Source organism: Crotalus tigris, unplaced genomic scaffold, assembly GCF_016545835.1.
Source record: "Crotalus tigris isolate CLP2741 ecotype Arizona unplaced genomic scaffold, ASM1654583v1 scf7180000020608.1315917, whole genome shotgun sequence".
NCBI lineage: Eukaryota > Metazoa > Chordata > Lepidosauria > Squamata > Viperidae > Crotalus > Crotalus tigris.
In genome coordinates, this window is record NW_024098104.1 from 35001 (window position 1) to 46238 (window position 11238).

Here is an 11238-nt window from a genome sequence, read left to right on the forward strand (position 1 = left end):
GGAGGGGGCCCAAGCCAGCCCCTCATGAAAATTCCGGCCCACGTCTTCCCATCTCCGCTCCAATATGCGCGCCCACCTCCCCCAGCTGCTGAGGCTATTATTTTCCAATTTCAATTTGACACCCCAGCCTTTCATGCTAATTCTATTATTGTAGGAAGTTTATGTGATTTCATATCACTAGAAATCGGTAATGTATAATAACCCTTTGGGCGAGAAAAGCGGATCCCCGCAGCCGCCAACGGGAAAATAATTACTTTCATATCAAAACGCACCAGGAGCTGGCCTGGTCCTTACAGCCTGAAGCTGCTAACCTCGTGTGGGGGGGGAGGGGAGGAGAAGGAGGGGGTGAGAAAGGAGGTTAGGGGGAGTGACGGCGAGGCTGGCAAAAAAAAAAAAAAAAAAAACACGGAAAGGGGGGGGTCGCGGAATACATTTCTTAAGCAATGAACCCACGGAGGGCATAGCTCGAAACAAGCGTAAAGGGTGGTTAAAAAAGGTTTTTGTTTTTTTTAAATTTATTTATTTAAACAAACCCTTCGCTTTTTTTTAAGCTACCAGCTTTCAAATCCAGTCCGAAATTATCCTTCTTCCTCTCCTTTTTAACCCTGAGTCATTTTTAAAAAGGGGTTTTTAATTTAATTTTGTTTATTTTAAGCGAAGACGAAGAAAATGCCAGGCCTGATTTTTAAACAGATTTTTATTTATCAAAAAAAAGTGTGTTATTTTTTTCTCTTTTTTTTACATATATAAATATCTTTAAACATTTTTTTTTTTTTTTTTTTTTGCAATTTACAAGGTTTGAGGAGTCGCTGTTGTGTCTGGTTGGTTGAGGGGATTTTTTTTCTTTTAAACAGTTTGTATTCAGGTCAAGTCCAGCTTCGGGAAAAAAAAACAAAAAAACCCAAAACAGAACCCCGGAAGTCCCGGCCACTCGGAGCTTCTTTTGGGGAACAAACCAAACAAAATAAAATGAAATTGGAAAAATCTCTCCCCCCCCTTTATTAAAAAAAATTAAAATAAAAAATCGGTCACCTGATTTCAAGAGCGCAAAGTTAGAACCTGGGAAAGTTTTTTGGGGGGGGGGAGAGAGGCGAGAAGAATAATGGAAAAACAGAGGTGGCGAACCGAGGGATGGGCAGAATCTAGAGGAAAAATTTTGGGAATGGGAGAAGTTTCGACTGATCCATTTACCCCCCGCCCAACCCGCAAGGAATCTAGCAGATAAAGATACTCATCTGCCCCCACCCCCGCCGCCCTTTCTTCTAGTCCATATCCACCTCCTCACAGTCTAAACCGTTGCTCTCCGTTGCACAGTCTCTCTCCGTCGTGCGGCAATCCGGATTGCCTTTGGCGTGGGCGGCCTCCTTCGGGGGGGACTTGGGGGGCGCCGCCGGGCCGCTGCTCCCGTCTCCCTGGGAAGCCGAGTCGCCGCCGTAGGGCGCGGGGGAGGCGGCCGAGGAGCACGAGGCGGCCAGCGGCGAGGCCAGCACCTTCCTGGGCAGGGAGGCGCCGCCGTCGCCGGGCGTGGAGATGGCGGCCGTGCTGCTGCTCTTGGGGGGCGCGGGGTCCGGGCTGGGGTTGGCGGCAGGGAGCGGGGAGCCTCGCTGGGGCGCCTCCTGGGCCGGGTTGCTCTTCAGGGCGGCCTGGGGCACGATGAAGCCCAGCGGCTGCGTGATGGGGTAGAGCAGAAAGTGGCCCTTGCCGATCAGGGTGCGCGCCGCGGGGGCGCAGGGGGCCAGGGCCGGCGAGAAGTCCAGCGCCGCTTTCCGCCGCGGCGGGGAGTCCGACAAGAGGCTCTCCACGCTGAAGGGGTTGAGCTTGGGGTAGCCGCCGGGCAGCGCGGGGGGCGCCGCGCACTCCGATCCTGACGGGCCCCCCGGCTGGTCCTTGGCGGCGCAGCGACCCGAGTAGAAAGCCGAGGCGGCGGCGGCGGCGGCCGGGTCGCAACCGCCGGTCAAGGGCGCGTGGCGGTGGGCGCTGCTCGAGGGCGTCTTGCAGCCGTCGGGTGGGTCCGGGGAGAGGCCGCCGCCGCAGCCCCCGCCGCCTCCCCCGCCGTCGCTGTCGGAGCTCTGCGTGCTGCTGTTGACCGAGAGGCCGCTGGGCGAGTGGAGGCCGCGCGCCTGGCCTTTCAGCAGCTTCTTCTCGTGCTTGCGCTTCTTCTTCTCCATCTTCTCCAGCTCCTTGCGCGCGATCTCCTCGGGATCCATGGGCTCCCCGCTGCAGGTGGTGGGGTGCGAGTTGTGGGCCGGCCGGCCGGGACCCTTTTTCGTGTTCTCTTTCTTCCGCCACTTGGCCCGACGGTTTTGGAACCAGACCTGCACACCGGAGAAGGAGAAGCTGTTAACAGCCGGGCTCCCTCGACAACCCCCTCCACTCTGGAGCGCGGGCCGGGGGAGAGAAACCCGGGTCGCGCCCTCCGCACCCGGGGCTCGGTGGTTGTGGGGAAGCAGGCGAACCGATAAAAAAGACACGGAATTAGTCCTTGGTACAGGTGACGGTCAGCGCGCCGCTTACGACTGATATTTTGGAAGGAAGCAGAGGGGGGGGGCTTGGCTCTTTTTTAGAGACCGGGGGCTTCTACCCCACAAGTCAGAAAAGTTCGCGGAAGGCGAGGAGTTGAAAAGTGCAGGGCGTTGGAAACACACACACAAACACACACACACACACCAAAAGAAAGTCTGGAGATCCGGAACAAAACATCAGAGGCGTTTCCTCCCCCCTTCCCTGGTTCTTTCTTCCCCGTCCACGCGGAAAGGGAAATTTGGGGGAGCCGCGTTTCTGCTTCTCCACGCACCTTCCTCCTCCCCCCCCCCGACTGCTTGGCAAACAGCCCAGGCCGCTTCTTTGGTTAGCATCCTTTGCCTTCCCCAAAAGGAGAATTCGGGCCTGATGATCCTATACATCCTCCTATACATTTGGGCCTGATGAGCGATCCTATACATTCTCTATTTCTACAACAGCTGAGGCAGGCGGGGGTATTATATCTTAGTGTTTTTGGTTTTTTTAATGAAAGATCGCTGCCACAATCCGGGGAGGCAGAAATTGTGCGGAAGGAGAAGAAAGCCGAGTGGAGAACTTTGTGCTAAGAAAAATCCCCCGGCAAACACGTTCTCCTCCGCGGAGCGGATAGCGGGGACGGGGTCACCACAAAGGGCCGAGAGTTTGAGGGCCCCTAACAAATTGAGGAAGGCGTGGAGGAGGAAAACCTTGGGAGACAATAGGTCTCCTCGGTGGAAACAAACCTGGCTGCGTTTTTCGCCAGGCGATGGCGAGGAACCAGCCCACCGGCGCTTTCTTAGCAGCACCAAAGCCGCCGCTTCTGTCGCCTCCTGGCTAGGATTTGTTGGGGGGGGGGGAAGGGAGGGAAATTGGCGACATGCAAACTCCGACCCCGCGGAGATCAAGGCTTGACACCCCCTCCCCGAACAACCAAAAGCCAACTTCCCCGAAGGAACTGGCCATATTTAGAAATTCTCTTCCACTATTTGAATCCCAATTTTAAACCTAAGGAGATGGGAGAGAAAACGCAGAGACGACACGATTTTTAAGCTTGGGGGGCTAGGAGGGGAGGGGGAGACCAGTCATCTCTGAGAAGAAATTGGAGAGAGAAAGGGATCTCAGAAGAGAAGCGAGTTTGAACATCTATTATTTGACATTAGCCCTTCAACCGAATAGTCTCCTTTGAAAGATTTCAGGGTTTTGTTGTTTTTTAAAATCACATATTTTTTTCTGAAACATAACAAGAACAACTTCCTAATCGGCCATTCCCATTGCAAACCTCAGCAGAGGAAACTTTAAAGAAAAATTAAATAAGCATGTGGGGGGGGGAACAACAATCTAACAATCGTTCATTTAAATAATCAGTTTTCCAAACCAAACAGCGATTTAAACGCGCGGAGAATTATGACCCTTGTTGGGATTTTTTAAAAAAAATTGTTTTCGAGGTTTGTTTTTAAGAAAACGGGCTGGAGGGAAGGAGAGAGGAGGGGTCTCATGGATAGCCAGTTTTATTTCAGATTCTGATTCTTAATCGCTCCCAAAGTAAAATCGGCTGGGCTGGGAGCTGCTTGCAATTCCTGTTTTGTTTTTTGCTTTTATTAACCGCCTTGGTGTTAGCTTCCCCCAGCCCTTGTCAGGCAGAATTACTAATTATCGTATTAGAGGGGAAAGCAAGAAGGATCTTGACTTCAGTCAAAACCCTTGAACAGATTGGATAAAAGGATTTCCATATAGAAGAGGTCAAAAGGAGGCAGGCCAGTGAGGGCAGAAGTATTTTGTAAATACACTTTTTAGACAAGGCCTGCTTAGGTTAATCCGAACCTTACCAGTGGGAAAAGGCAGAGCTTGGGGAAACCTTTTATTTCCTTTTTAAATTTTATTTTAGGCATCTTCCAGCGGGTGCCTGAGACGCACTGCAGGGTAATATTGCTTCGATAGAGGCATTCTTCTGATTTTAGGCTTGGAATTTAATTCCAGCGGCCTTTGGTTCTGCTTTTGGGTGGGAGGGAGGGTGGGAGGGAGATCCTGGAGGGGCTTTGCAAAGTTGAGAGATCCCACTCCTCCCTCCGCCAGCCTTCCAAATTCAAACCTTGGGTTCTTGAACCCAATTAATTGGCCCCTTTGAAGCTCGAGTGGGGTGGAGTATTAAAAGCAGATGAGACACGTTTGCGCTGTGTGTGTGGGGGGGATGAGTAAGGAGAAAGGGCCGAGGGATGGAATGAAGTGACGGGGGGGGGGGAGGAGGGAACCCAACAACAGCGTGGATGTAAAAGCATCCCGAGATTTATCACTACATTCTTACAGCCCCCAATCCCATCCGTTCCCCCCCCCCAGCCTCCCAAAAGCAAAACGCTACGTTGATCATCCCAGATCTTACAGACATTTAAAGCCGCTTCGTTTGATGAAAATAGCGGCTTTCTCTTTTGGGGAGAGGGGGAGGAAATAGGGAAATTAATCCCAGGAATTGCAAAATTTGCCCCCCCCCCCGAAAGGAAGAGACGGGGACGAATGCAGCCCACAGGCCTTGAGAAGGGGATTCTCCGCCTCGGCCAGGGCCTGCTTGTCCCTAACCGCGCGGAGTCAAAGCCCGACTCGTGGGGCTGCTGGTGGAGACGGAGGTGGAGGCCTGGTTAGCCCCGGGTGACGTGGCGGACGAGGCTCCCCCAGCCCTGGGCGGCGAGGAAGGGACAAGCGGCGGCCCGGTTTACCTGCACTCGCGACTCCACCAGGTCCAGCCGCAACGCCAGGGCTTCCCGCATGAAGACGTCGGGGTAATGGCTTTCGTTGAAGGCTTTCTCCAGCTCTTCCAGTTGCCAGCCCGTAAAATTCGTCCGGGTCCTTCGTCTCTTGCACCCCGGACTTTCCTTGTCCGGATCCACCGAGTCTGGGGGAGGGAAGGCAGAAAGGGAGCTAAAGGAAACGAAGCCGACCCCCCCTCCAAACACACACACACACACACACACACACACACACAGACCCTTCCAGCCCTTTTACCCCACGGAGGAATCTCCTTAGAAGCGTTTCCACGCCGGAATAATTTTCAAAACATCCGGCCATGGGGGAAACAGAAGATTTCTTAAAACCCAATGTGAATCCATCCACCCCACGGATAAACACTTCTCACACACACACACACACACACACACACACACACACACACACACACACACACACACACGCTCGCTCCTAAAAACGCCTTCTTTGGAAACAAAAGCGGCCGTTTGCAATAGATTAGTCAAAGAAGTGGAAAACCCGCCCCCCCAAAAAAAAATTGGAATAATGGAGTTGGGGGGAGAGAAAGGCAGACGCTGCCCACTCGCCGGCCTTCCTAAAGGGGATTCTCGCTTTGGCGTTTTTCTCTCCTTTCGAGTTAGCACCCACTTGAAAGCTCAGTTATTGGGGAGGGGGCCGTAGGCGCGTGTTTAAATTGCCACGTGCCTCGTCGCCTCGCCCTTTTTCCCCCTCTCCTCCCCCAGGTAAAGTTCGAGAAAGGCCCTTTGCCTCAATCAAAGGGAACGACAGACTTCGGGGAGATCTGGAGGGGGTCTCAGATGAAAAGGGTATATTTTCTGCGCAGGATTGCAGGGTTGGAAAAAAAAAAAAAAAAGAGGGGAAGCCACTAGACTCCAGATTTAAGATTCCTGAGCCTTTGGCTAGAACTTCAGATAGCTCCACCGTGAGCACGTTTGTCAGAGAATAGTAATAATAATTATAAGTGGACAAAAATGCCAGATCTGTAACACCATCAAACATCCAGATCTGCCCATCCCAGGTCCTTGGTAAGGACTCGATAGATAAACAAAAATGCCAAACCCATTCTGAACATCTGGCTGACTGTGCGAAATTAATAATAATAATAATAATAATAATAATAATAATAATAATAATAATAATAGCAAAAAAACACCTTATTCGGAACTGCCAATATACTCAGATGTTACCTTAACAGTTCTTAGGTTCTTGGTTAGGACTTGAACTGTTAAGTTTTTTCTAGTCCTACACTGGGAATCAAATTAAAGATTAAATCTTAAATAATATAATAATTCCTCTGGAAAACCTTTTCTCGCAGAGGCTTTGGGGGGTCTCTACAAAGTTGACCTACCTCTAAAGGCCTCGTCGCTATTCCACCCCACCCCGTTGTCTGTTTAGACAGGGGAGCCCCCCCCACCCCCAGGATCCAAGCCCTCAGTTGAGGGGTCGGGTGGGAACCAAAATCCCTGCCTCTGTTCTTTCCTCCTGCGTCGCGGGCCTCCAGGCAAACGCCTTCCCACCTTTGAAGTCGTTATTGTGTTAGCAAGACTCCCTAAACGCATCTCCTGCCGCTACACACACACACACACCCCATTTCAAAGCTACTCAGAGAAGGTGGTCCACCAGCCTCTTTCCCGAAGAGATTCCAGCGGGAAAGACTCCGTGGGATCCTGGCAGGAGCGATCTTGCCTGGACCAGTTGGATAGGATCTTATTCTTCTCCTCACCCCGACCGCGACCCCTCCCCAAGGACCCCTTTCCCTCCGGGGCCCAACTTTCAGTCGTTCCCAGGATGAGCGCTTCTGCCGCGAAGAAGCCCGAACGCCGGGCATTGGAGGCGGGGGGGGGGGGAGGCCGGGCTGCACAGCCTGGCCAACAAAGGCCGCTCTCGAAGCCCCCTCCCCAGCTTCCCTTCAGACAAGCCGAGGACTGAAATCCCGAGTTAGTGGACTACAGCCCCCGTCCCCCTCCTCAAAAGCAGCTGCTGGCTGTCAACTCCCCCCCCCATTTCATCTTCCTCCTCCTCCTCCTCCCCCCCAGGCTGCAGAGCCTGCCCCCCCACCCACCCCCGGCTTGGAGGTTCCCGGCGTGGACCTAGGCCGCTGGCTTGGGAGGGAGGGAGGGAGGGCGGGCGGCGAAAGCGGGCCGTGGGCTCGGCGGCCCCCTTACCGGCCAGCTTGAAGGGCTGAGCATCCCCGTTGACGCCGCAGCCGGAGGGGAGCAGCGGGTTGGGGTTGACCACGGCGGCGGCGGCGGCGGCGGCGGCGGCGGCGCAGGAGCCGTTGAGTAATCCGTCGATGGAGAAGGGCACCGAGGCGGCGGCGGCGGCGGCGGCGGCGGCCTGGAGCTGGTGGCCGGCCAGCTCGTAGACGTGGGGGGGCCCGATGGGGTAGGGGAAGCCCACCATGCCGCCGAACTGGGCATGGGGGTGCTCGAGGAGGCGGCTGTCCATGCTGGAGCCGGGCCCGCGGACGCTCAGCGCAGCTGCTGCCGCCACCGCCGCCGGAGGAGCGCGGGGGTGGCGGCGGCGAGGCGGTGGCGCAAGCCGGGCCGCCCGGGCGTTTTAACTTTAGCACCGGCAGGCCTCCCCATCATTAGGCTCCGGCCCGGGGAATTTGGGACCAATAAGAAGCAGGCAGCGGGGATGACGTCAGAGGCGAGCCGGGCGGGCGGGCGGGCGGGGAACGGGGGGGGGAGAGGCGACCGTTTTCCATATCGATTGCTAATTATACCTGACATCCACCCTCAATAAACAATATCACAACTGTCACAACAAGACAAGGAGAAGGCGGGGAGGGGAGGGGAGGAAAGGGGGGTCTCTCTTTGATAAGAACTCCGGCCCCCCCCGAGGGAGGGAGGGAGGGGGCAGGGCGCAGAGGACAGCCCGGGCCAAGTCGGAGGAGAAAAGCGGGGGGGGGGCGGGGGGGCGCCCAGAGAGGATCCAGGAAGAACTTCAGAGGCTCAGAAGGGAAACCTCGGAAACCCTCCGCAGCATCCCGCGTTCCTGGTGCCCCCCCTCCCCCCAAATCACTAATAGATTTCCCTGCGTGCTGGAAGGAGGGCCGCTTTCCTCCTCCTCCTCCTGCCCCCCCTTTGTCTCCCCTCCCCCGTGCCGTCTTCTTCCTCGTCTCCCCCAGAAACGCGCGCTCCCCTCTGAACCTTTTAAAGTGTTGTTGCTCCAATTACAGAGAGACATTGAGCGGCAAATAGACTGATCCAATAATAGGAGATTCATCATCCTTTCTTTCCAGGCCTGTCACGATGAATTTAAAACTACAAGCCTTTTCATCTCCTCTCAGGCTTCTCTCTCTCTCTTCCCCCTCACCCCTCCCTTCTCTCTCTCTCTCTCTGTCTCTCTCTCTCTCTCTCTCTCTCTCTCTCTCTCTCGAACGAGAAGGAGGAAGAGAAAGAGGAAGGAGCGCGAATTGGAAAAGCTAAAAAAAAAAAAAAAAAAATGCCGGAGAGCTGGAGGAAACAGAAGGGGTGCGAGTGGATGGGGGGGGGGTGCGCGTCTCTCTCTCTCTATAGATATATCAGCGCCATCGGGTCGTATCAATCAAAATAACAATTAAAGGTTTCTCCCCCACGTATCCCTGGAGAAAATAAAATCACACACGAACTAAATTATGAATGGACCAGAGGGTGCCTAATTAAAAAACAAACGGGCGATTTGGCAAAAGAGCATGCCTCATACTTTGGGTGCGTGTGTGTGAGAGAGAGGGGGGGCGGGAGGGGGCGGGAGAGTGAGTGAGAGACACAGAGAGAGAGAGAGATGCACAAATATAGTTAGAGAGATGTACACAGAAACACCCGCGCAAAGCCAAAGGCGCAGTTCCGCATTCAGACCCGCGCAAACCTCCTCTAAAACGTCCCCACACACACGCACATTTTACCCAGAGAAAAATCCGACACCGGGCGCAAGGCCAGCAGGCCAAGTTGCGTTCCTCGGGCCGAAAGAAAGATCCGGCAAGGGAAAATCTTTTTAGGTGTCTCGGACCCCAGGCCCTGCCGGAGGAGGGCTCGCGGCGGGAGTCAGAGGAGACGGGGGCTAAGGCAGAGCCTGGGGGGGGCGGCTTCCTTGGGGGGAACCAATCCTTCGGAAACCTGACCCCTCTCCGACAAGCCAGACGATGGCCAGTGGAGACGGGTCTAGAGTCAGCCAGCGCACTGAAGCCAGCGGGCCCCTTCATGGTGAGGAAGTGCTGTCTTACAAGCCCAAGGCTTGGGGGCGTAGGGAAAGTTTACGGAGACCCCCTCCCCTGGGCGCGTCTCTCTCTGGTTCGGGTGCCGCTGGTGATCGGCCTGGGAAGCGAACCCAAAGCCTATTCGGAGCAACTCGGAAGGCGCTGCTTCTGCTGGGGGAGCTTCGGCCTAGATTCCAGGGGGTGCAGCTTCTTCGGGGTCCCCCCTCTCCCCAAGTCTTCCTGCACCGATCAGGATGAGTGGTGTCCGGCTGCTGATCCAGGTAACTCCGTGCGTAAAAGTTTGGCTGTCCTTGCCCCCCCCCGGGGGGCGCCGGTTGCTCGCCAGAAGAATGCCAGCAGATGAGATCTCCCCCCCTCCACACACACACACACACCTCCAGAGACCATCCCTGCAAGCCGAGGGGTCCTGCCCTTTGAGACGGCCGTCTGGCCAGCAGCCCTGCAAGGCTGTTCTGGAGAGGGCAGGGCAAAGGATTGGGCCAGGCGCACGCAGTTGGCCCCTTCCTTTCCTTCCTCTCCCCAGGCGCCCTGCGAGATCAGCAGGACTTACTCTCTAGTCGGCCGCGGGAACCTCCCCACAACAAAATTCCCCTGCAAAGAGGGGAAACGGGGCTCGCTTCCCCTTCCCAAATAAACTGCGCGCGCGGCGCCCCAAGCTCTCCAACCCCAGTCTTTGGCCGCCCAGAGCGCAGCTGTTTCGTCCTCCTGTTTTCTGGGTGTCTTTCTCGAGGTGAAGCCCGCTGCCTGGGCCGCACCCTGTCCGGCTAAGCTTAGGGTCTGCCTCCCTCCTTTCGAAAGCGGCCGTGTCCAAAATCTTGTGCTTTTCCTAAGCCAGGAGGCTAGAAATAGGTGCAAATGGAGCCTAAAACGCGCGTCTCTTCTCCAAATATAATCCCAAACTCCTAATTTGCCTGGGCCTTTTTTCAGGTTAATAATAACAAGAATATTTCTGCTTTGTAGGTGGCGGTTTTCTTTTAAAATAGCAAGAAGAGCAAAATCTGAAGAACAAGGCAGCCATCTCCTCTTTTATTTATTTTCTAAACTTCCTGTCTCTTTTCAAAGTTCAAAGTTTGGTATCTTCGAAGTTTTCAGAGACAATCCGAACCGCCTCTCCGGAAACCTATTTTTACAGGATCTCTTTCCCCCCAAATCCGGAATCCACGTGGATAGCGCGTTCAGGGTCAAAGAGGTATTTGAGCGGTTGCGCGGATGAGACTCGCAGATTTCAATTCGGAATAAAGAGCGGAACGAAAAGCCTCATCCGCATGATCTTTGGATTCCCTGCGCGATTGAATTTTCTGCGAGGAGCCGAAGATTTTCCCCCTTCCTTTTTGGCCCTAAATTAAAGTTTAATTAAAAATAAAGTAAAATAAAATAAAATAAAAAATAAAAGAATAGCAGTTTAGGCGCCGGCACTTTCCCGCAGCCCCGCCCCTTGCCCACCTCAAGGGAGGGGAAGACCAAGATAGGTGGTTACTAATTCCGGGGTGAGAGGCCAAGGGTTCCCCTTTTCAACATAATTTAATTTCTTTCTCTATAAATACTAAATGTAAACTGTAGCCACTGAAGCAAGTTTTCGCCTGTAGCAATAAAACCCTCGTTTTCTGTCGTATTTCAGGACCAGGAATGCCAAAGGAACGTGGGCTTGAATACAAAGCGGTAATCAATCCGGCCCACGAATAAAAGGGGGGTGGGTTTCCCCCCTCCCCTCTTCCCCCCTCCCTCCCTCCCTCCCGCTGGCTTCTGCCTCTCTTTTATTATAATGAATTAATTCGACTTTATTT

The 11238-nt window shown here is 54.2% G+C and overlaps 1 protein-coding gene across 1 annotated transcript; it reads right to left on the bottom strand.

The window, feature by feature from the left end:
• Nucleotides 1-763: 763 nt before the first annotated feature.
• Nucleotides 764-7865, bottom strand: UNCX (UNC homeobox). Its single transcript, XM_039368014.1, has 3 exons — nucleotides 7419-7865; nucleotides 5208-5383; nucleotides 764-2315 (listed from the first exon to the last, which is right to left on the bottom strand). Exons 1-3 carry the CDS (start codon nucleotides 7699-7701, stop codon nucleotides 1263-1265), a joined length of 1512 nt encoding a protein of 503 aa, XP_039223948.1. The 5' UTR covers nucleotides 7702-7865; the 3' UTR covers nucleotides 764-1262.
• Nucleotides 7866-11238: the final 3373 nt, after the last annotated feature.

Excerpts from the sequence above, each read along its gene's own strand:
- UNCX (XM_039368014.1), bottom strand. The coding sequence starts at position 7,701 with ATGGACAGCCGCCTCCTCGAGCACCCCCATGCCCAGTTCGGCGGCATG. Across the intron at positions 5,384-7,418 it reads TCAGCCCTTCAAGCTGGCCG|ACTCGGTGGATCCGGACAAG; the intron begins GTAAGGGGGCCG and ends TCCCTCCCCCAG. Across the intron at positions 2,316-5,207 it reads TGGTGGAGTCGCGAGTGCAG|GTCTGGTTCCAAAACCGTCG; the intron begins GTAAACCGGGCC and ends TCCGGTGTGCAG.